The sequence below is a fragment of the Catharus ustulatus genome, chromosome 2 (genome assembly GCF_009819885.2).
Source record: "Catharus ustulatus isolate bCatUst1 chromosome 2, bCatUst1.pri.v2, whole genome shotgun sequence".
Classification (NCBI taxonomy): domain Eukaryota; kingdom Metazoa; phylum Chordata; class Aves; order Passeriformes; family Turdidae; genus Catharus; species Catharus ustulatus.
In genome coordinates, this window is record NC_046222.1 from 35,436,341 (window position 1) to 35,461,867 (window position 25,527).

Sequence of the window (25,527 nt, forward strand, 5' to 3'; positions counted from 1 at the left end):
TGTTTTCCAAGTTCAAACTGGAGGGACTTTGCTGATTGTTCAGCTGCATCCTGGCTGGATCAGGAGAATGAGTGAGGAGGAGAAAACCGTGGGCATGTTCCCTGAAGGTGTAACATTGCTGCCACCTACTCAGCACCTTTTTGTAGCTGAAGGTTGAGTAATACTATGGAAGATAACAGGTCAGTCTAGGAGTAAGTAAAACACATTTAATTCTTTTCTTGCTTCTCGGATGATGAAAATTCCTGAAACAAATATTAAAAAGCCTTGGAACAAAGAGCCAACTTGCTTAAATTTCTATGTGAGGTGATAATGGGTAGAGAGAATGTGTTGGATGCAAGCATAGTGCTTTGGATATCTGGCAGCTGCAGTACACAAGGAGTACAGGGGTCTTGGGTTTATTTTCATAGCATGGATCTCTGCTTTGTTCTTGGCAGTAACTGCTGAACTTCCCTCTGCCAGCTACAGCAATTGCCCAAGTACTGGCTTTTTTTAGAAAAGCAGTATTTGATACAATTTTAGCTTCTTGTTTTACTTTAATCACCAAGTGAGCAAAGATCCAGCACCATGTTAAATCTCAGTTTTCAGCATGGCTCAGCTTCATTTGTCCACATAAGGGAACGGTTGTTGGCACCTTGTTGCCATGTCATGTCCTAAACCAATATGATGTTTGTAGGAGACTGCAGAACACGAGCTCTGAAATGTAATATTGCAGAAAACATCCCTACTTTCACAGTTTACTCAAAAGCCAAGGAAAGGTGGTTTTTTTGGAGGAACATCCAGCTGCAAAACCTGAGTGGCTAAAGATGCTATCACCAATAGATTCTCTGTTCTGTGCCTGTCACTATAGGGTAACTTTTCAGTCCATTACCTTCTGCCTTGACCTTATTCTGGCAAACTCCTTTTAGCCCACAGAAGCAGAGTGTTTAATAACTTGTCTCTCAGAAAGCAGCCAAACAAGCACAAATGCTGCAGAACAAGTCTCTTACCCTCATTTCCCAAAACGTGCAGGTCTCAACCTGTGGAAAGATTGCCTTGTTATATAATCTTGCTGCAGCGAAGGCTGCAAACCTCACATAAACCAGACCAAAAGTGAAACTGCCCACACTCCCTGCAGCTCAGGCTAGGGGAGATCCTACCAGCACAGCCAGACTCTAAAGCAGTACAATCCAGTTGCTCAGAGAGGGTTCAAGCCACCAGAGTGCTGAGGTAAGCAGCTCCTTTCATCACTGGAGTGGGTACAGGCTCTCAGCACACCTCTCCCCATTGTGCTTTTCAGACCTTCCATGGATTTATGTTTCTCACTTCCAGCTCACAGACCTCAGTTCTATTAAAACAGTTTTTATTTCCACGCAACTTGAGTGATGCTTGTATTTCTTTAATTTTGAATTCCAAGGAATACTTGTTCTTTCTTCCTGTTGAAACTCTAAATTTCTTTGAGCTGTGTTCTAGTTAAACATATAACTCCAGCTCAATTGAAGCTTAGCTTGGATTATAGTTGTGGAGACACCTGGACCCTTGTTCGCATCCTAATGCAAGTTGTCTTGTGCAACAGTAACACAGTAAAGAAAAGGTATTTCGTAATGCTGGGAATACAAGGGTGACTCCCATAAGTTTGGTCCTAACTGGAGTGAATAGTGAACTCCAAGAGGGGCTTGGAAACACTGGCTGTGCTGCCAAAAAGTGACTGATCAGCCCCCTATTTTACAACATGCTGCTCATTTCTGAGAGATTTTGCCAGTAACAAATTTATCAAATCCAGATGCCTTGGGCTGAAGACCCAGCTTTCTCCTTATGAAAGCCTTGAAGTGACCTTAATGCTAATCCTGTAGAAATCAAGGGGATTTGGGACACTTCACTAAAAATGTTTTGCTGCAGGCTGTTGCTTCTGGCTTGTGCAGGCTGCCTGTGGCTTGTACCCTAATTAGCATGTTTGGGATTTCTTTTTAACTCCCTCTCACCCACACAGGCTGTTATGGGAAAAGGCTAAACTGACTGGAGGAGGCAAGGGTTCTTTTTTCCAAGCTGCAGGTTGGTCTTGTCCTGCCATATGTCCTGCACATGGTGTTCTGCATTATGGGCATAAGCCAAGAGAAGCCTAGAGATAGGCCCCGCATTTACACCACTAGAAAATGTAAATCCCCTCTGGGGAGTGGTGGGAAGAAGGAGAGGCCTTTCTTTAACTGAAAAGCCATTCAGCATAAGCCACATTCTAATTCTGCATCTAAAGGAGAAGCTAAACTAATCACTGAGCAGAACTAATCTCTCTTTCAAGTCAGCCATTTCATGGGGCTTGTGCTGCACTCAAAGCAAGGCAGGGGAGCTGAGGGGAGGCTTCTGTTAGGCTGCAGACACAGCAGGAGCTGTCCAAGAGTGGATCCCCATTCCATGGACACTCAAGGGATAGGAATCACCTTAGCCTTCACAGTAACTCCACTGGGTTAACTGCACATCCAAACTCACTTTACTGTTCACCACGTGGCAGAGAAGTGAGTCGGTGTGAGGTGAGTCTGCCACCTTTACCTGTCTGCCTGTGATCCCAGCCTCAGAGGAGGAGCTTGGTCAGTGGAGCCCAGAGAGCAGTGGGACTCACCTGCAGCCAAAGGAGACACCTGCTGGGCAGGAACAGCTGAGCGTGTTTGGAAAACCAAAAGTGTTTGCACTGAAGTACAGATACACTGAGATACTGCACAGAGATACAGGTTGTTTCAAACTTAAGTTTTCAAAAAAGCTTTATTCTAAACAGCTGATTATCCTGTCAGGGGTTTAAATCAGGTTATTCAACGCTGTCACAAGTTTCTAAAGAGGAAATGCACAGGTCAGAGCCTACATGTGGGAAGGACCTGTTGTGTGGTGCTGAGCGGGTGTCCAGAGGGAACCCTCCCACTGCATCATTGCACTAAGAGATATGTTCAAAGAGACCAGCCACAAACCAAGGATATGGGCCTACACAATATATTTGGCCAATTCTAAACAAACAAAATATTTAAGACCTTGGAGACTTCTATGCTAGTTTTAATTTATTTTCAAATAATTTTTATTTAAATGTATTTAAGTGGGGGTCTTGCGGAGACAGATAAGAAAGCATTCAAATAGTTTATAGCAATAGTTGAACTATGCTTGCATAAATTAATTCTGCTTTAGCAGAGCATTAAGTATTTTGTAACAGTTCTGTGTTTTATGGTAGCCTCCATATGGGCAGACCCACTCACTGTCTGATCGAGAGGGAATTCTACATCTGCAATGGAGACCACACAAACTAAATATTAGCTCGGACCTTTTAGTAGATATATGGGCTGCTACATAGACTGGATACCCCAAGAAGTGCACAAGACCTCTCTCAATGGTAAGGAAAGGAACCTTTCAATTAGCCTCTTCACACAGACATACCTCTCATGAAACTTATAATCATGATTCAGGCACTCTAAAATAGTTTCCTCAAAGCCCCATGCCACATAGAAGAGAGCAAATATTTAATGAATGGAGAATGTTACATTTCTGTGTAAACAGCACAGCTGTCTAGTTTTCATCAACATTTTCCTTAAATAAGGCCTTGATCATCTCAGCTGTGATATGCCCATCTGATTTACCAACAGTGTCCTCTTCTCTGTGGCTCCCGCTTGGCATTTCTTCTGGTTCCTCACAAGTAGGCACAGCTTTTCCAATCACATACAGCTTTCTCTTCAGAGGTCCCAGTTTTGAGTATGCCTTAAGAAGAAAGAATATGTTTCCTTTGCAATTTCATAAGAAAATAACTATTTTTCAAAAAAACCCCAAAATTCAGCAACTTTTCTTTTTAAAGCAACTGTAGAGATGCTGCACTGGGGTTGTGTTTGATAACATCAGTAATAAAGGGCTTCTTTTGCAAGCCAACTCATTTTAGGAGGCTACAGCTCTGCTACCTTCTTCTTCTCCTGTGTGTTTTCACCAATACCACCTTCTCTATAAGCCAAATTCTAATCTCAAATTCGGTTCCATGAGAAGAATTAAACTAATCCAGTAGCTTGTTCCTGCCAAGGAGAGGTCCAAGCCCAGCTTCTGCCACATCTGCACTGGCTCTGGTCTTCTCCAAACCTCTGAGTCTACTCAGTTGACCAACCCAACAGAAACTAGTTCAGGTGAAGAAATAAAAGGAAAGCTGTTCAGCTGGGTTAGAGCCAATCAGCTACAGGAAAGGCCAGTGTGCACTGTTTCCTCAACCCCACAGTTTGCACCCAGGAACATCTTCATCCTGGCTTTCTACTGAAGGAATATTGATCCTTTAATGCTACTGTGCAACACATTCTAAAGGACCAGTCCATTCTCATCCAAGCAAAGTAATCTCTCATTAGGTGACATTCAGAATTCTTTCTAGGGGAATTTCATCCTGACATTCCATGGGATGATTCCTAGGACACCATTCAATTGCCAAAACATGTGCCTCATTGTATCAGAGATGCTTGAAGGCTTCCCAAACATCCACGTGAGGCTGGTCTGTAGGACACAGAACCTGTGCTCTTTCGGGCTAGCATCTGAAGGACACGGAGTGACCTTACTCTCCCAACACAGGACTACAGTCAAGCATCTGAATTGCCCACCAGGTAAAGGACATTGGATGCCATAAAAGCACTGGAAACAGGATGGTCCCTGCTCATGCTCCACACTGAAAGGTGTTTGTGTCAGTGAAAGACCCGATAACTCTAACTCATACCTGGAACTCTTCCTCTTCTTCATCCAAGCTGTCCAGGGCTGGAATGGAAAATTTTTTCCACAGCTTTTCATCACTGTCTTGAGGCTTCTCATAATCTGTTTTAGACTGAGTCTTTGCAAAGGCACTTCTGAGGCTCTTTCCATCTGTCTTTGCTTTTTAAAGTGAAGAAGAATTAAGTGTATGTAATTGTTAAGCCTTATGGAAGTCAGAATCAGTACCTGATATGAGGATTGCCTGTAATCTTTTATATGGTTTATCCTGTGCTATGCAAAGAACACCCTGGTAGCTGTTTTAATCGGCAATTCAAGCCAAATGTTCATTTACATTGGGGGTTTTAATGTGTTTTTTGTTCACAATTTCTGATCAAGATGCAGGGACTGAAACTGATTGGAAGTTAGAACTAATGGATCTGTGGGAGGGGGCAGGAAAAAAGTGAACTATTTTCAGTTCGACTTAAATCCTGTAGAGCCCTGAATAGTTAAAAAGAATAAGAAAGGCAGCAAAAACAAGTATAAACTTCTTCTATACGCATGTTTGTGTATCTATAGGTACATAACTACAAATACTGAAACACAGTTAGTCTACTTATAACTCCCCTATAGAGATCACATCTGTAGCTAATTCTCAGGATGACAGAAAATTCTGAACATAGTTATGAACCGAGTTACAGGTTTGCCTGAGACAGTGACCCAGTTTATTGGAACAAAGCCTTCTTCTCCAAGTAACTACTACAAAAGTCTAGCAAAGGTTTTCAAAGTAACCATACATTTAATACAGAAGACTTTGTCAACATGTTTGCTGGTGCCTGATGGTTTCAAAAGGCCCACCTAAGGCTAGGACTGATCAGAACTTCAACAAATTTCTTCATGTATCCATAACTGTATGACTTTCATTTTTCTAACATATCTCTTTAATTTTGTATTAAAGAGATATGTTAGAATAATCTTTCTTCTACTTTTTTTCCATCCTCTTTCTTCTACTCACACAAAGATGTAAAAATAAAACTTGTGATATTTAGGAATCCACAGAGACTGTCCTAAAAAGATAAGCACAGGCTCATGTTCCTTCGTGTCCAATGGTATATCCTTTCCTTGAGCACACCTACCAGAAGAGATGGAGATTCAGCCCAAAATTCAGTACTGCTTACCAAGATTTTCAGTTCAGGCTGAGCTCCATGTAGCTTCACCTGCTCTTGCTAGGGATTTAGTTATAATTTAACTCTGGTGTATTGGCTGAATGACTGAAAAGTGCATGTACACTTAAAGTGAAAGCCAACACAGAGTTTAAAAGTGTCCTCTCAGGGACAAGTTATAATGAAGTTATGATATGGATCAGTAAAGAACTGATTAATATATGATTCATGTATTCATAAAAGAGGGCAAATCCTGTAAACTGCATTCCAGGGTAGCTCTAGATGAGTAATTATATTCCACAATCTAAAACCAATTTCAATTTTAAAACTGTATTACAGCTAGATTGTGATTTTGTCTCCTTATGCAAATCACAATCTATCATGGCTGTGGTGGCTGCAATCAAGAGGGAAAAAAGGTGTTCACCATGTCAAACAGGTAGTTTGATTAAAAAGTTTCAGAAATAAAAGGTCTGTAAATGTTCAGTAACTTATCCACTCATAAGCTGCTGGCATTTGCATTACCTGCATATTCTCTGTCTTCCCTTTTCATTTCATCCTTAGGAAGTTCTTCATGCAAGCCAGCTCCCTTTGTAAGAAGCAAATGCCTATGGGGTAAAAAGTATAAAGTGAAACCCATAATAGGGGTCTGAATTTTCTCTCTAAAGTGTCCTGTGCAATGATTTGGGGTGAGGGGGAGGCCACACTTTCTGAGAGCCACTGCTGCTTAACCACAAAGGCAGAATAGTGCAATGCTTCAAAAATGCAATGGAGACAGCCAGGTAGCTTAGTGGCTAATAAGCTGCACTTTTTTATTCTTAGTGCTTTAGTTCAACTATGTCCATGAGACTAAAAGAAAACAAATGTTATAGTCTCCAGTCAGTCCAAGATTCAGACCACAGCTGGCAGCTCTCACTTCAAAGAAATCCAAAGTTCAGAAAGGAGAGAAAAATGGTCACTTAAGACATGGAACTTTTTGTGCAATATGGCTAAAATCACTGAGCTGGGACTGGAAACTGAAGATCGATCTCTCACATTGTTGCATTGTGGTTTTGATACTATTAGTGTTGACATTTTGTAGCTAAATTAATCTTTCTCTAGAGAAGAAGTTAAATCGTTTCAATACAAAAGCTAATACTACAGACACCACAGCAGACATTTCCCAAGGTCTCTTCCTTTCTCAGTGTCAGGTAATTTGTTTCACTCAAGATTGCAAACCCCCTATATATTTGCAAATTAATCTTCACATCCTTTAACATTTTGTGAACAGTAAAGGAAAAATCTATTATTCAGCACTTAGTCTGAAAAGCTGGGGCTGAGACCATCTAATTGCAACATAAAGAAATTATTTCCAAGCCTCGGTGATATAAAGTGAGTGGTGTTAGGTCTTAATAGATTAATTAAGGACCCAGTTTCTTCCCTGAAATTTGGTACTTGGGAAGTCACAATACTACTGTCATCTTTCAGAGATACTACCCCCTCACATATACTCTGTCAAATCCTGTCTTCCCTCAACTAGGAAACTACCTTGGCTTTGATGTGGGAGAGCCCAAATAGCTCTAGAGGCAGACAGAAGCATTACCTTTTAAAAAAAATTAATCACTTTTGAGTCCATAAAATCATTATTTTACCCTGATACTCCTAGATGCTGAAGTTTTATATCAATCAGTTTTGTGACTAAACTGGTATTTTCTTCTTCCAGGAGCTGGACAGAAGCTTTCAAATCACTTTCTTCCTTTCGGTAGATCTTAACCTTTTGACAATTAAAAAAATAATAGAAGAAAGTCTTAGAATTTAGGAAAGCTTTGACAGCAACTACTTTACCAGCACAACTCTAGGAAAAACGCAGCTGTATCAGCTAGATAGCACATTTTGTGGGGAAACATAGTGACACATTTTCAAACAAAGGGAAGGTCTCTGGTTCTTTCACATTTTATTAGAATCTTTTTACAGTCACAGCCCACGTGTGTCAATCACAGCCACACATTTGGGTGATGCAACCCTGACAGCACAACCTTCTTGTAGTCAAACACGTCTGCTAGACAGGAGCTCTGGATTTTTCTTTTATGCTTTCACAGCAGAGCTTTGATAGAGGAAGAGCTTCTTTGCAGAGGTAAATTCAGAGTCTTGGTCAGCGAGTGTTGTTTTCCTAATTCCTTCTTATACATGAAGCCTTATTACCCAGAATTAGTGAAGTTTTCAGTCCAAGTTATAACAACACTTCTGCACCTGGAGGGTGGTTGGGCACTGGAGAGGGCTCCCCAGGAAAATGGTCACAGCCCCAAGGCTGACAGAGCTCAAGGAGCTGAGGCACATGTTGGGGCTTTGCAGGACCAGGAGTTGGACTCAGTGATCCTTGTGGGCCCCTCCCAGCTCAGAACGTTCTATGGTTCTGTGATGTTGGCTAAGCCCCTGATTTCAGACTGGACTTGCCCCTTATCACCACGAGTTTTACTGACCAAAGGATGCTGGTTATTCAGTTCCCACAATTCCTCCCACTTTTATTAAAATACAAGCAAGTTCTTACCCCCTTCACTGGGGAGGGGAATGTACTATGGGAAAGAAACCTTCCCATAAAACTTAGCCATATCCACATGTTTAGGAGAAGTACCCAGAGATCTGAAAGCATCCATTCTCATCAAAACCAAATTAACCAGCTATAAACATCCAAATTTGCAGTTAAAACTAGTTCCAACTTCTCCCAAGGATTCAAAAGGTGAAAATGATTGGAAATTAACCAGTAACAGGATGTGGCTTGGCATGCTGAGGTAATGCAGCTTTGCACCATCTCAGTGTAATACAGTAACCATGGAAAAATGTGACTGAAGTCTCCAAATCTGCTTAAATTTGGAGGTAACTAATCTAGGGCTATTTTTGTAAGTAATTTTTTCAGTTCAGTGATCAACCTAAAAAAAAAAAAAAAATAACTGAGACAAAACTTTTTGGTCTATCTCCCCCAAAGGAAATACTGAAACAGTCTGTCAGCTACATATAAACATTAGTCTGAGAGAAAATATTTCACCCATGTAAGAAAAGCAGAGAAAATGAATGGGTGAATTGAGAGAACTGGAGAAGTTAGTGATAATAGTTTTGTTTTCCCCCAAAATTCAAAGCAGTTATTCATAACATAGGAAAGTAGCAACATAGGAAAGTAATTCATAACATAGGAAACTTCTAGTTGAGAGGAAAGAAATCCAAATCCCTCAGTTCTGAGGTGAGGGCCTGTCAGGACATCAGAGTCTCCAAAGTGCTCTCTTGTTGGCACTGCTAATGTACAGTAAGTGTTCAGTGAGACAGGGAGAAGGGAATTCATACTCATTCAGTGATGGGATGTATAGATTTGAGCTCCTGTTTGTTTATACAGAATAAAACATTAATTCTTTCCCATTTCTCCTCCCTACTCTCATTGCTTCAGAAGATGTGGTTTGGACACTGTCCCTGGAAAGTTAAAGACGCATGTTCAGAGCTCATTAAGGGGAAGAAGGAAAGCTGTGTCCCTGCATACTGGCAAGCACCTTAAATTAGTAACTAAAATGAAGAAACCTCTGCCAGGTTCGTTGATGTGGCATGGAAAAGTAAGAAGTACATTTATTAACTTCCCAAAAAATTTTGCTCAGTTTTCAACTGTGAGGCTGTAAAAGCGACGAAAGGCATTTCACCCACCAATCTCATGTTAGATTTGATTGAAACAAAGAACCTATATTGACTGGAATAAATAAAATCAAACTTTCACCATGGAAAAAATCAGTTTCTTAAATCTGACTCACAAAATTTTTTGCTTGTCAAGACAATTAGCTATCTAATATATAGCTCTAAACTGTCATTAAAGAACAGTATAAAAGCTATCAAGCAGTTAATTACAACTAAATATGATTTTGATTTACCTCTCTTCAGTGTAGATCTCCCATGGTTTCTTTATGACCTTCCATTTAATGCTGTTTCAAGCCATTTATCAGAATATGTTTCCAACATCCATATCCATTTTCTTTCAAAACAACAGCACTAGAACTTTAATGCAATTCAAGGCCCCCCTCTTCAGCTACTTACCTGGTTGATCCTTTATACTCTATAGCATCCCCATCTCACAGATAAAAGTCCTTAATTGCATGGAACGTTGTAGTCCTTCATGTAACAGCTTGGGCAGGAAAGAGGGTTCCATGTGTGAAAGCAGATGTCCACATCTTACCTTTATTCACCACACTGCCATGTTTGCTGCTCAGGATTACAGATTAATTACTGGAAAATTGCTTTCCTTTGCCAACAAAAGTCTCCCGAGGCCCAGGACTGGAAACAGTTCTGACCGTAGGCCCCAGTATTTCAAAAATGAACTGCCATGATAAACTGCAGGCAAGTGATCCTCTTACCTCTTCTTTTAGCCACTCATTCTCTTCGATCTCTCTGCGACAGTTTTTGTCTAAGTATCCCACAGCATTCTGAGAAAACACGATTTAAGATCATCTCATCTGAGAGCACAATTTTGACAGTCCTGCATACTATAAAGGAGAACCTTCTGCTCTTTAGTAGGAAATAATTAAGAAACATCCACACAACAGACTGTAGCATCCCCTGAGGGATTACAAGGGGATTTAGTTCGCAAGGCCAGATGTTTCTCCTCTATCATCCTGCATAGAGCAGATTATATGTCAAGCAATTTACCAATATTTTTTGATTTCCCATATTAAAATAGGACACTTCCCTTTTTGCCTAACAAATCTTCTATGTTCCCAGTACTGCTCAAATCTTATTGCTTTCAGAAAATCAAACCTTCAGCGATTAAGAGCCCCAAGTAAAATCCCAAATGAGTGACCTAAGCATGTAGAAGTCTGTGCTAATGAGCCAAGGCTACAATTTAATTATTGATGTCAATAAAGTGGAAAGGAAGAACTGGGAGGGAAGATGCCGCTGTAGATCACCATAAACACAGTGCTCTGGATTACGTTCTCACATGACTGGGAATTCCAGCACTGAAGTCAGGGAATTTAAACACCTAATGGGCCTAGGGGTTTGTATACTGAAGTATGCTTTGCATTTTGTGAAAGTAAGAAGTTGAGCTGTTTGTAAACCATCTTTTCAAATCAAAGCTGGCAGAGATGACAAAAAAGATAGTGAATCAATAAACCTACATTTTCCTGAAACTGCACTATTGTGGCATTTAAAAATGTTGTGCTTTGAAAGTACAGTGATTTTTTTTTTAATGGATGTATATTTTCATGCAATTTCTTTGTATTTTACTACTTTTCAAGGCCATGACAAAAGCAACAGTTCTCAAACAAGCCTTGTCAGTGCATGATGCCCCAGCCTCCCGTGCCTTGTTTGTAAAATGCCCTCACATCTACCCATTGTTAGTCTGATAGAAAGAAAAAAAAAGGTACATGCATGTATAGCAATAACCAAATCCATGTGTACCAAGATTTACAGATTATTTTACTCTCAATTTATTAGAAAAATTCAAAGTCTTAATATGAGCTAAAATAATAATGCAGAGTGCATTCATCCCAACTATAATGCAGTCAGTAGGTTTTTTAAAAAGCAAAAAGAATACCTTAAGAGCCGCTTCACTGAGCAACTGCATGTGCCTATCAAACAGTTTCTGATTTTCTTCTCTCACAACCTTCAAAGCTTCTCTATAATATTCTTCAAAACAAAACAAAAAAATCCAGGGAAATCAGAAATCATTATTTGACATCAATTTTTCCTGATAACAGATAGATAACTGGCATGTCATTACTAAACTGTAACTTATCAGCAAGTGTCAGCTGCATAGATGTTCCACAGAAGAGGATTCAAATATCCTTCTCCACAGAAATTATCATCCTAAACCCAAAGAACAGCAGTATGAAATATAAAACTAGAAATTGGAAGTGGCTTACACATTTCTGTTGACAACTGCAACAGCTGAGCAATTCACTGTTAAATGAGCAGTGAGCTAAGCAATTCTCTGCTAAAATGCTGGCATCTTAATATTAAATTTTGTCTCTATCAATAGCAGAACTCCTGGAGCCATGTCAGATTTTGCTTAGAAAATTTATTTTTTGGATATAGAAGCATATTGGATCACCTTATCCACATGACATTTTTTCAGGTAGTTATTATGACATGCCTAATAATTTTCTGACTTATCTAAGGCTCTAAGGTTCTAATTTGACAACAGGACAAAATAAAGAATGTAGCAATTGCCACAATCATTTGCTTCTATCATTACTTGTGGTCATTATTTAGAAAGTGTGTCTTACATTGAACTGAATAGATTTGGCTTCATACTCTAGTCACTTGCTATTTAATTATTTCATCCACCCCTTCAGTTCTTTTTTTTGCTCTTCTAAATAGCCCATTTTTGCTTGATATTTCCTCCTTTTGAAGGAATGAATGAGATTATAGTAATTTTCTTCGAAGGAAGGCACTGCACACTTTTTCCAAAGGATTGAAATTAACTCTTTCACTGCACTTGTGTTGCAGAATGCCTATTTCTGATCTAGTTGTAAATGAATATCTGCTCATGGATGCACTGTGGAGTCAAAGGCAGTGAAAAACGAAAGGTGTATTACTCATGCATCAATTACTAATTTAACATCATGGAAGCTGGACCCTACCATCTAGACTTGGTAGAATGAAAAAGAAGTACTTCCATACTGTAATGAAATAATTCTTTCATTATTTCAGACAGATAAATAATCTGAGTTGTACTTGGAGAATGAAAAGGAGAAACTGTATGTCTGAACAGTTCCTAAAGAGACTATCTTCCCTAATCCTTTCACTGCAACACTGTTGTCCCCACATATCACCTGAATGTGTGGCTCTCTTATTCCTCTATTCTCCAGCTGTTTTGTTTAAAATGTCACCACCAGACAACATAAACTGTGCCAGTTTCAATCCCTACAGTAGTACACACAGAGATAGAAACCTGTTCACCAATGCTTAGTCTCTAAGCCTGTTACACTTCCAAGATGTGAACAAGCCCAGTTTCTTGCTGCGTTGCTCTGAAAGCTTCTTAGATTTCCACTGGAAGGCTGTACCCCACAGACTAGGGGAGTTTCTGGGTTCAGTTTTAGGGAGTTAAGCAAAATAGTATGGTGAATATCCAGTACTGGCACCATCATTTTCCAATATGTTATGCAGGCCACTTACATATGTACCACTATAAATGACTTTGAATAAATACACTTCTGTTGGACCATGAATTTTTGTTAAACCCCAACATTCTGTACCCTATAACATGCAGAAGGTCAGACTGCCTGTCCCTGCTAGCATTCTATATAAAAGACCATTCTCTTTTTCATTTCACATTTCAGCAGCTATATAGCAAAATTTTAAATCAATTAAGAACATGGAAAATGCATAATGAAAAAAACCCAACCTTTCCTGAATACAGATGTGAATATCTAAGCTATCTGGAAATGCGGGAATCACAGGGCAGATCTTAACTGTGGTAAAATATGTTTTGAGAGACAAAAAGATAGTTGGCTGGCTCCTATTCACAGTAGCTGATGCCTGGTGATGGCTGGCACAGAATATAGAGAGACCCTTAGAGCAGTGTCACTGCCTGTTACTACCAGCTGCTTGGCTGCAGTCATGCATACTGAGAGGGACATAAAGAAAACCAGGACATCTTTCTCCTGTTGGAAGCATGGGTTATGTAACAGCAAAATATTTAAATGGTTTTAAAATAATGCAGTAATAAAGAAATCTTTGTAAAGCAATCAGCACCACAATATATAAGCTCTCAAATTAATTCCACTGCTGTGACAGTGCTGAAGCATTTCCCAGTATGTGTCCACGTCTGTACTGGTGATTTTGCAGGGCCTCACAATGTGTAACTAGGAGGAAAGGTCCAGACCACTGGCTAAAGAGCTCCCTCTAGTCCTGCGTGTAAACCAGTGTGTTCCATAGAAAAGACTGTTCCAAGAATGAGCTCATACTACTTTCCTGTCAAAGGAGCTTTCAATATGTGAAGTGCCTGTAGATGATGAGAAGTAACAGCAGCAGAGTCAACATTTTCAAGTATGACTGCTAAGGGAGCCCTCTGTGTAGGTGACCTAAATATGCGAAGACTCATTTTTACAAAAAACTGCTGTCCTTCTCAGCAACATTTTTTTAAAAATGGGTTGCCTGTATTTTACAAGAAAACCATCAAAGGACCAGCTTATCAGTTTCTTTAAGTGTCATAATTTCTGTAAACATTATCAATTTCTTTAATAAGTGAACTTTTACAGAGAGAGAAAGAAAGGGAGTCCTTATATTTTTCAGGATTATGCAGCTCATCTTAGGTGCACTTAGAAAAGTTCAGTTTATGCAAATTACTGGAAAAGTTGATACAAGTTACTTGAACTTGACCTAAAATTAATTTTATCATTTAATTCCTGCAAGCAATGTGCAAAGATCCTACAAGACTTGCATTACACCAGCTGTAAACTGACCTTCACTTCTTTCAAGTTCATATTTGACTTCCGCAATGTCTTTTTCCAGACTGCTAATCCTCTCAGCATGTATTTTACTTCCAACATCTTTGTAGTCCAACCAATAATCTCTCTCATGCTGCTTTTCTGAAATTTTTTTCTTAGTTTCTTCAATTTGGGAGTGCAGATCTATTAAAATAAGAATGTCAAAGTTCATTACTGATTTCTTGAACTGCTAATTCTTACAATGTCGACTTCCTTAGGAAAGGCACTTTCACAGGGAATGGAAAAGGATTCTTCCACACTACAGTACATTACAACCTGATGGCCCTACACAGTTTCAGGGGCCACCATCATTGCTGAAAACAGCCTGATACGATTCTTCCAAGGAGAGACAACACTTCTAGCCAAAATGTTGTAACAACACATGTCTCCCACAGAGAATTGCAGGGATGGCAGCTAGAATTTTCAACACTCAAAACTGGTCTTTTTTCCTGCCATTAATAATTTTATTTTAATCTTCAGTGCTTAGGACTTCCACGAATTTCAAAAAAGAGGAAGCCTCTGTACTTGCACAATACTATACATCACTTAGAAGGGACAGATTGATTTATAAGCGCTCCACAATCTCATACTAAATTGAGAGAGCCCAATTTTGGGAGAGGAAAAGTTTTATACTTATTATACAACAAAAAAGTTGGATCTCTACTTAAATTGCAAAGCAGCAACAACAACACGTACTCAATCCCATGTGTGTAAACTGCAAACCACACTTCCCCAACTCACAACATACCTTGAAGAAGTTGTTCTTTGTCCTTCACAAGCTGAAAAACTGCTTTCAGTGCCTCTTCCACTTCATCCCTGGTTACAAGCTTCGTCTCATCTCGTTTTTTCTCCTTTTCTTCTATTTGCCTTACTATGCGCCTGATAAGCACCTTCTGTTCTTCCTTCAAAACAGCATTCTAAGAAAGAAGACACAGCTGATATTGAAATGTTTTCAAAGCGACAAATTTATGTTAAAAAAGCAAAATCTGGCCTAGTGCCAGACGAAATGCAAGGACACCGAGCTAAACACCTGTTCTTCATATTCTGAAAGGTTAGAGCAGAAGGGAGAATTTGCAAGGCTCAGACATTTCCTCAGTACCTTCAAGACCACTGGAAGAAAATGAGAGACAAATGACAGCTGTACTTGGTACAGCACACCAATAATCCTCCATTGCCTGGAAAGAAACGTGCTTGTGGACAATTTAATAACGATATTTATACGTAGGAGCTATTTGCTTCATGTCAACATTCTTCATGAGAATGTACCATCTTCATATAGAAAAATCATGAGACAATCAGGTCACTTCATATAACCACAGCAAAGTCTTATCAGAGCTGAAATTAGTTATACCTTCTGGTTCCATAACTGTGATCATAACCCTTGGCCATCATCCTCTCTAGTGACGCTCAGATTGTTTGAAATTACTGATTGTGTATGTTTGCTCCCAAAGCATACCATACAGATCAAACAAGTAGTAAGTAAGTAACAGTTAGTAAGCAGTAGAAGAGTCTCAAGCATTCCTCACTTCTAGGATTAACTCTAAAGTGCTCAGAAATATTAAGTAGTAAATAAAGAATGGAGCTCAAAGCACTGTCAAAACATGATTAAATTAAAACAATAGCACTTCACCCATGCCTTAAAGTACACTGCTCAATCTAAAATATGGAGTCCTTGAAAGACCATGAACTAGCAGTGAATCGGGGAAATAACTGTAGAAAGATAGCTGGGGGTAAAATTAGAGGAAACTGGGAAGTTGTATTCACATCCTAACATAAGCTGTAGTGGTATGGAAATTACAGGGTAAAATGCAGCTGCTAGTCTCTGAATGGAATGCAGTTGGCAAGCTCAAAATCTGTTCCATGAAGATGCCCTGCAATCTGCAACCACAGCCCCTCTATGGAGATGGAACAGAGGGTGGAACAGAGTGGAGACACTGAGGCCAGGCTGCGTAGAAATCCTTGCAGGGAGGGGAACTGAATGGAACTCTGTAGAGTTGACAAACCTCACAGCTCCTGTCAGCCAGGGGAGAGAGGAGAAGATGAATAACTAGAGTCACTCAAGCTCCACCTAAACATAAAGAAATAACATTAAAGTAAGTTAGGAATGAGGAGAAGTTTGGGAAGTCCATCATAACTGCTGGGATCAGTCATGAGGCTGAACCTGTCTTCTCCCCCATAGGGTCACCTCTGGGGTTAGAACCATGCTCTGTGGACACTGAATACTTTTATTGGGGATTAGAGCTTGTCTGTGAGTTGCTTTGAATATGTTTTTGCAGGGAATTACTGTCACTGAAAATCCTCAAACCTTAATCTGTCATAACTTCATGTTAATAAAGAACATTATTCCGTAAACTGTGTGAGGCCCTCATGGGTGCTGGCCTTCAGTAACACACTCAAAAAAGCTGAGGAGACCCACTGAGGAGTCACAAAGTGGGGAGACACACCAAGAGGTCTCCCTTATGTTGCTGCTCTGTGTCCCTGAACAAGGCAGTTGAACCACCCCCCAATCCAGCAGTACAAACACAAGAGATATAAGATCCAACAATAATCATAACAGCCTTCAGATGCCTGCAGAAAGAAGAGCAATTGCCGCTTCCAGTGATAGTCAAGCCACAAATGAAACACCATCCAGGCTTCAAGACTGAAAGAAGTACCACAGAAAGCTAAACAGATGGATGCTTATAAAAGCAGGGCAAGCATCAGCACAGGAAGGACAGAGTGATGCTGTTTTAATGTTTCACTGCAAGGATGTGCAGGTTGCAACATGATCCAGAATAAGGATTTTTGAGCACTTTCAATTAATTTCAATTAATATCTATTTTCAAAGTTCACTGCTCACAGTTATCAGATGCCATATTATGGCTGTTTATATACAGGTCATTTGCATGGTTCTATAAAGTGTCACTCATGTGATCAGCAGTTACACAAACTTATTCTAAAAATTACTCAAAACAATTCTTTATCCATGAGAAAGTGTGTCTTCATCAGTCAGTGCTAGAAATTGCAGTTAGTAAATAGCATGATAGTCTTTCTCCTGTATTCAATTGTTATTGTAACTAAGTTGGCAGCAATAACTAGATTCTCACAGAAACCTGTGTAATTCCCTTGCTTCAGAAGTGATTCAAAGGAGGTCAGCAATTCTCAGTGCTTGGTTAGGTTTGCTAATACTACTAACAAAAATGAAATTTATACCATTTATTCTTCATGCACTGAAATACTGAAGAATATTTGTAGGACTGGTTAGAAGGTATATCTGCAGGAAAGGTACCTACTGAAAGAGGGCTTACTGTCCTGTACTAGCTGCAGAGAAAGATGCTGAAAAAGGGCAACAAAGTACCTAAAAGGACTAGAGCACAAGTCTGATGTAGAGCAGCTGAGGTTGTTTAGTCTGGAGAAAAGGAGGCTCAGGTGGCATCTCATCTCTCTCTACAACCACCTGGAACAACTTTGTAGCCAGGTGGAGGATGGTCTCTCCTCACAGGTAATAAGTAACAGGGCAAGAGGAAAAGGAAATGGTGACAGATTTAGATGGGATATTAGGGAAAATGTCTTCACTGAAAGGGTGGTGAAGCATTAGAACGTGTTGCCCAGGAAAGTGGTGGAATCACTATCCCTGAAAGTGTTCAAAAGATGTGTGGTTGTGGCTTTTGTGGAGCGGTGCTGGGTTAAATGGTGGGATTTAATGATCTGAGAAGTCTTTCCCATCCCCAGCGATTCTGTGAGTCCATTAAATACATAGGTGGTTATAAAGATCTCTTGTGCATTGGAAAGCACCTGCACTGAACTCCCTTTACCTTATTGCTGTCCTATTCTGTAATGTTCTACTCCTGCAGCTTCTTTTTAGCATGCTGTATTCAGGGCATTTATGCTGTATGTCATATGTAATTCAGATAACACTTTAACTTTCAGCACATAAAGTGACTCTAACTCTAGTTTCATTGACTAACAAATGCACTGCAATAACTAATTTTAATGTATGTAGTATTAGAATGGAAAGAATAAAACTGAATCTGTGAGTAAGAATACCACAAATAAAATTTGTTGCATAGTCACTTACTTTTTTAAGATTTTCTTTGATCTTTTCTTCCAATCTTTTCAGATTAAACAAAACCCGTTCAATTGCTGCTTCTTTTGCTGCAATGCTAGAAGAGAGAGTAAAGGGACATTCTTACAAAAACATTAGAGAAAGGAATAGTATTTAAGCTAGATTAGATGTAAATACTATCAAAATGTTTGTTTTCATATCATATTGCTTGACTCATTTGGGCAAATACCACTGCCTGCTTACTACACACGAAGAAATTATCTCCCATATACATCTGGGCCTGCATGTTATTTAGGATTTCACACCCCTACAGAGCAGCAGACTCCTTGGTTATACTGTTCCTGCATAGCCTCCTGAGAGGTTGGAGCTGGTTTGTTCATTCTGCATGAGGTTTAGCTGACCTGTTACACAGGTCACTTTCATGACAAGATAATTTGTGCTCCAGAAAACATTACTCATCACTAGCTATAGAAAAGGCCTAGGGAACTCACTCACATGTGGGTCAAATGAATCCCAAACTGGAGAATTCAATGGGATTCAATTCTTCTGATAATGTGCTTTGTTAAGCTTCATAAACTACATTTGTACACCAAGAACTTGTTAGTCTTGAAGAAGAATTAAGGGAATAGGAACTCCAGCCTAAGTAGTATGTTTATATATTTTGGTCAAAGAACTAGCTCACTGATTTCACATTTTCATAGGCTACTTGTCATCTTCTTTCCCACACCTATAAAACAAACATTTTCTGATGTTCTCTCTTCTAGAATGAGAAACACTAGGCTGTACATTGTGTCTGTTTGAAAAATTCTCTGTAATATGTACCTCTGTTCCCAGTATTCATTCATCATATGGCACAACACATGTGAGTATTACAATTATTAAAGTCTTTTGTTATTCCAACAGTTCTTCTTTCTTCAGATTTTAGTTTGGGGGTTTTGGATGCTTTTTTGTGGTTTTGGGAGTTTTTCCCCTTCTCTATTGCCTTAAAGCTATTTTAAAAGAAGATAATCTTTTTCCTGGTTAATTTGCTAAGTTTGGATCACTGAATCATGCAAATTGCAGGTTACTAAATTTGCATCCTCTGGTGTCAGTGAGCTCCAAGTTATTCTTCAGGCTTTCTATTAAGTAGAAGGATATTAGAGAGAGACTAGACCAGAGATATGGGGGTATGGTGGTCGTGGCCACAGCAAAAGTACGTCATAAGATTGTTGCTCCTAAGAAATGCTGAAACTGAGAATTTTAATGAAAATGCAAAATAATAAACTCCCTAGGAACAGTGCCCATTCTTCAGTGTAGGAAAACAAAAATCAGGAATGAAAGTTAAATAAATACTAGACACTTGCTAAATCCTAAAGTGGAATTCACCTGTATGATTACCCATGTTTGATCAGTCAAGTAGTACAGAGAAGTTACAGATTACAGACGTGAAGAGAAAGAAAGGGAGAGCAAGAGGGACAGAGAAGAGAGAGGGAGAAGGATAAAAACAGAAAGAAGAATACTTTTCTTCCCTTTTTCCTCTACTGTTGGGGTAGAAACTACATATTCCCTTTCAGTGAAGCACCTATTTCAGTGGAAGACTCTCCAGACAAATGAGTCATTTGCTTGGATATTTGCAGATGCATAACAATAATTTTATCAGAAAGTGGTACTGTTTCTTTCTTAGCCCAGTTATATGGTTTCCTTACTACTTCACAAAATAGGTGAGTTAGTTTTGAACTTTTCAGATGACATTTGCTTGTGATATGATTCAGCTAAATCTAGGCTACTTCACTATGGAAAATTGTACTCTGTGCTCTATAAAATGAAACAGAAAATCCCATATAAACCCTGTGAACTCATACAGATGTCACTGCAAGTATAGGAGCATACTTTTCAGTTTTGCTTACTCCACTTTTTATTTCCACACCAAGGCACTACTCCTTGCTACCTAAACACTGATAATTGTTGGATATTGGGTGCTCCTGAGCTATTTCCCTTTCAATTTCTGTTTCTTAGATAAAAGTCATGAACCTTACTTTTCTCCTTTTAATCAGTTACTCAAGAGGCTGGAAATCAAGTAAGTTGGACTGGTATGTAACTGCTTCAGATATCTTCCCCTTGTCTCTTATTTTTCTCTGCTTGATTTTAAGAGACCTTTAATTTATCCATCTCTTACTTTCAAAATAAAACACTTTGTGCTCTGCTCTCAGCTGCACCAAGGAAGACAGCAAACTGTAGGTCTTGAGGTTCTGGCTACAACAAGGTGACAACAAACCTCCGCGAACACCAAGGAATCCTAAAAAATACAGTCAAATGTGATCTTGCAACTTCAGCATATGCTGATCAAAAGCTTGTTACTAACAGAAAAAAATGGCAGGGTTTTTCGGTTTTAATAATTTTTTCCCCAAATTATAGCCTAATGGCATAAAATTTCTGACCCATTGAACTGCTTTCTTACAGCTACAGTTTTAAAAAGTGTACCTTTCTGAAATAGCCTCAAAACCTCAGAACAATCAGCTGAGACTCTAAATTATATAAATTGGCTTTGTTATCTGCTTCCTTCGTTCACATATTCTATATGAATGAAAAGTTAAAATATCTTAAACCTACTGATATTCTAGTAAAGCTTCTGGTAAATCTGGTTCAGGCTCTTGAACTTGCTCTTCTGGTTTCTTCTTTTTCTTACTCTCTTCCATTTTTATTTTTTTTTATACTTGTGCTAGAAGTAAAGGAAAAAAAGTATAGAGATGAATGATTTACAAAACATTGTGTGTTCACTGGCATTTGTCACTTGTGACAAGCTTGTAACAGTTCTGAAATTAAAAAAAAAAAAAAACAAGTTGGGTTTTTGACAGCAGTAATCCTGCCCAGGGGTAGCAGTCAGGCCCATGTCTGTACATACATATGTATACATATATATGTGTGTATATACATACACACATATATATATATGCAATGTATATATATTATACCTGAGTAGATACAGAGGTCTCTATCACCAGTTACTGATTGCATCCCTTGCTGCAGGTTGTCTTTTACATTCTTGCAAATCAAACCAGCAGTTGTTCCTTTTCCAGTTATTTGTTTCTTTATCAGCCTTGTTTTATCAAGTCCACTTGAACACATGCCTCTCTCCTTCTCCTCTTCTCCTAGCACTGTGACTATCTCCCTTTCACCACAACTCTGATACCAATTTTCATTGTCAGAGCTGGAACAAAAGCACCTTCTGAAAGCATATGCATGTCAGCAGTATTCTCTGGGCATGCTGTCACCAACCACCAACTACCAACCTCAGAATTCAACTGGCAACGAAGAGTTCTGCAATGGAACTGGTAGCATATATTTTGCAAAATTTTAAAAAGTCACAAGAAAGGGCACTTATGAAGATTCCTCACTTTTAGCAGTCACATAATCAAATTCCCAAACCAAAATATTTTATATAATGTAGAATGTTCTATTACTGAATTAATAGAAACATTATATAGAACCTGTTTTCATATTAAAATATGAATTTTACAATAATAGATGAAATTGATAAAAACTTGTTCTGTGACTAAATACAGCAGGCTGGATACTTTTTCTGTTAAAATGAGTACAAGTAAATAGAAAAAAACCAACAACCTGTAAAGAGCCCCATAAGCAAGCCTGTAAAGTCAAAGGAATGAAGTGAAACCAACTATTGACAGATGCACTATAATCTATACACTCTCCTGTGCCTTCTCACCACACTCACCATACCCTGAAGCAAGGCAATAACAGCTTCCTGTATACAAAATAACTTTCTATCCTATTTCACAACCTTTGCAGTTTCCAATTCAGTACAATATTTTTTCATGAAACTTTAAAAAATCCTAAAGCTAAGCTGTTGTAAGACCTGAGATTTAAAAGAAACCCAAACAAACAAGGTTAAGAATTAAGAAAAAAATCTCACTGAGGTAGGGTTAGGTATTTTGTTCCTCCTAGACTCCTCTGAAATTTCCAAACCAAATGCACGAGGGCAGGATACACTCGTTAAATGTAAAAAATAATCCATCACACTTCTTTAGTGCAGAATTAACTGGACTGCTAGTGATTCCATTTCCACCTGAGCATTTGTTTTACTGATTTTCCTCAGAAACTGAAGATCACTAGAGCACTCCCTAAAGTTTTCTTGTTTCTGTCCCTTTCATTAAATAGATAATCAAATTCCCAGCTTAAAACTGGATATAAAACAGAAAATTTTGAGCAGAAGTATTTTACAAAGGCTTAGGGCCCTTTTTTTTTTTTTTTTAACTACAGACCCAGATAAGCTCCAGTGATATATTTATGAAATTATTCCCAAGGAGAGAGGAACAAGAAAGCCTCCAAGATGCACAAGGTGAAAAAACACATACTACAATAAAGGATTTTGCAAACCTTAGAAAATACACACACAGGAGAGAGAGAAACATATTTAAGGGGACTGAGAACTGACTGCACATTTTAAACCCACAGGAGAACATTTGCAGAAGGAAAGATCTATCTCTTTTCCCAACAAAATTCTGAGACTTTTGATTGACCCCTTCGATAAACGGGGTCCCCTTTATCAGTACCAGCACTGTCTAAAGCAGTAACTACACTACCATTGCATCTTTAGAAGGAGCAGGCAGTTTCCTGACACTGCAACCCAACTACAGCAACTTTCCAGACACTCTTTACAGATACCACCCGTACTGCAGCTCACCACTCTTGTGAGCCCAATCATTATCATTAACGCCATCCAAACTAGCACTTGCACTCACATAATTACCCCCACATATTGAGCAGCTGCACTACCAGAAGCCTCCACCCCCTCCATCCCCAACATTTACAGTCACAGAATACACTGAGTTGGAAGGGACCTGGCAGGATCGTGAAGTCCAACTTCTGCCCCTATGCAGGACACTCCAAGAATCACACCACGTGCTGAGAGCATTGTCCAAACACGCCTTGAACTCGGCTCCAGGCCATCCCCTTGGGTCCTCTCACTGGATACTAGAGAGGAGATTGGTACCAGCCTCTCTGCTTCCCCTTACGAGGAAGTTGTAGACAGCAATGAGGTCTCCCCTCAGGCTGAACAGACAAAGTGCCATAGTGCCCTTGGCCACTCCTCATACGACTTGCCCTTAGGACCTTTCACCATCCTTGCGGCCCTCCTCTGGACACTCTCCAATAGCTTAATGTCTTTCCTGTGGCACCCAGAACTGCACAGAATATCCGAGCTGAGGCCATCCCAGCTCAGGGCAGAACGGGACAATCCTCTCCCGTGCCTGGTTGGCGATGCCTGATGCACCCCAGAACAAACTCGGCCCTGCTGGCTGCCAGGGCACTGCTGACACATGTCCAGCTTGCCATCGACCGAGACCCCCGGTCCCTTCCCTATCGCTCCCCAGGCTGTGGGCACACGCGGGGTCGCCCAGTGCCAGGAGCAGAATACGGAAAATCGATTCACTCCACGCTACAACATCGCGCAGGCACACCATAACCCCCTCCCAATCTACAAAGCAGGCGAACAATTCCCTCTGCCCTCAATCCGTCCCCGGCTAACACTTCCCCCCTGTCCCTTACACTATTCCCCCCAGCCCCCTTCGCCACTAGACACCTCAGTGGATAAAGCTAGGCCACTCCTCACCGAGGCCAGCGCCTGGCTGCCCGCAGGCAGGCACCAAACCCCGCTGGCACTGCCACCCTGTGCCTCAGCCGCCCGCCACCCCTCCCCGGCCCCGGCGGAGAGCTCCCCGAGGCCCCTCCCGGCCCTGCCGCCACCCACACCCGCGTCCCCCTCAGGCTCCCCGCGCCCGGCCCGCACCGCGCGCCGCCTGCCCCGGCCCTCCCGCGAGCCCCGGGGGCACGGCCGGGCCCTGCCGCGCGCCCCGCCCGCCGGTCGCCATCGCGACGGGACCGGGCGCCGTGGGGGCCGCCGGCGCCCTCTGCCCGGCACACGAGAAGTACGGGAGGGAAAAAAGCTTGAGGGACGGGCTGGGTTTCGCCCAAATGCGGTGCCAGGCTGTAAGCCTGAAGTTGTAGCTCTCTTCAGGAAAGAGACTGTGTCCCAGCTCCGTGCTGGGGCAGTCCCACACCGAATGGGAGCTGGGCCACCCATCAACGCAGAGCTGCTTGCTCAGGAACCGGCTCCCTCAGTCCACGGCAATGGAGCCTTGGCCGGCTCCAGTAACAACAGCCATGCTCTGCGGCCTGTGACCCCTTTGCTTTACACCATTGCAAAATGCCATGCCCAGCGGTGGGGACAGGGCTCAAGAAGGTGGGAAGGGAAGGCTGGAGTGTGATCCTGAACTACTTCTGCTTCTCTCCTCCTGGCCAGTGGACTGTAATAGATTTTGGATAGGATCTGGTAATTTCCTTCCTTCATACCGTATCAGTGCTTGAGCCACATAATCCTGGGAGCCGTACTCACCCACAGAAATTAATTATCAATCACTGATAATTGTGCTGCTGTCCACACTCTTGGGCAACATTGAATCATAGAAAGGCATGTTGGAAGAGACTTTAAAGATCATCTGGTTTTAATCCTCTGCCATGGGCAGAGATGTCATCACTAGTTCAGTTTGCTCAGGCCTTGAAATCTTTTAGGGATGGGGCATCCACAACCTCTCTGGGCTCTCCTCTTTTAGTTTTAAACCATTCACCCTTGTCCCATAACTATCTGCATGTGTAAAAAAAGTCACTCTCCCTCTTTTTATAAGCCCCCGCTACGGACTGGAAGGCTGTCATAGGGTCTCCCCATACCTTTTCTCCATGATGAACATTCACATTTACTTGCTTTGTTCGTAATTTTTGGCCATCTCTGTGGGAATTTGTGTTTTCCTTCGACAATTCCTGTTTGACATAGTAAAGCGGTCTCTGTAATTAAGACGTATTCATTAAAGTAAGGACAAAATGCTTTTAGTACTACAGGCAGAGATGTCTAGCCATGCTGCATAAGAGAGTAAAATTAAAGATGCCCTGGTCATTGGCAGCAGGACTTAAATTTGCTTTGTTTGGGAGCAAAAGAGAAGGAAAATGATCAGGCCCTAGTCATGCACATTTGCTCTTTGAAGCCATTCCTTTCATGATCATTATCATCAAGCCAGTCTTCTTCTTGCCACAGACAATACTGTATAGAGTAATATAAATTATCCACACAGTTGCCTTTTACAGTTTGCAATTGTGGTATACATTTTCTTTCAACATTTTAAAATAAATTCTAAATAATTCTAAAATATCTTTGAAGGCTTATGTTTTTAAAGACTCT

General features: G+C 40.4%; 1 protein-coding gene across 2 annotated transcripts; it reads right to left on the bottom strand.

Annotated features, from left to right (window-relative positions):
* Positions 1–2,711: 2,711 nt before the first annotated feature.
* CCDC83 (coiled-coil domain containing 83) lies at positions 2,712–24,110 on the bottom strand. 2 transcript variants are annotated; one of them, XM_033052801.1, is made up of 11 exons: positions 24,085–24,110; positions 20,889–20,997; positions 18,312–18,396; positions 15,003–15,171; positions 14,231–14,398; positions 11,359–11,450; positions 10,181–10,249; positions 7,448–7,569; positions 6,342–6,424; positions 4,688–4,839; positions 2,712–3,705 (listed from the first exon to the last, which is right to left on the bottom strand). In XM_033052801.1, the coding sequence occupies exons 2-11, from the start codon at positions 20,972–20,974 to the stop codon at positions 3,517–3,519; spliced, it is 1,215 nt and encodes a 404-aa protein (XP_032908692.1). In that variant the 5' UTR covers positions 20,975–20,997; positions 24,085–24,110; the 3' UTR covers positions 2,712–3,516. The 2 variants fall into 2 exon arrangements, with proteins under 2 accessions (XP_032908692.1, XP_032908691.1); XM_033052800.2 differs by lacking the exon at positions 24,085–24,110 and adding an exon at positions 21,251–23,954.
* Between the last annotated feature and the right edge of the window lie 1,417 nt (positions 24,111–25,527).

What these genes read in the sequence shown, in the direction of transcription:
- CCDC83 (XM_033052801.1), bottom strand. Translation starts at nt 20,974, where the DNA reads ATGGAAGAGAGTAAGAAAAAGAAGAAACCAGAAGAGCAAGTTCAAGAG. An exon ending in TCAAAGAAAATCTTAAAAAA is followed by an intron (nt 15,172 to 18,311) that starts GTAAGTGACTAT and finishes CTTCTTTCTTAG; the next exon opens with AATGCTGTTTTGAAGGAAGA. An exon ending in AAGAAGAGGAAGAGTTCCAG is followed by an intron (nt 3,706 to 4,687) that starts GTATGAGTTAGA and finishes TTTCTTCTTAAG; the next exon opens with GCATACTCAAAACTGGGACC.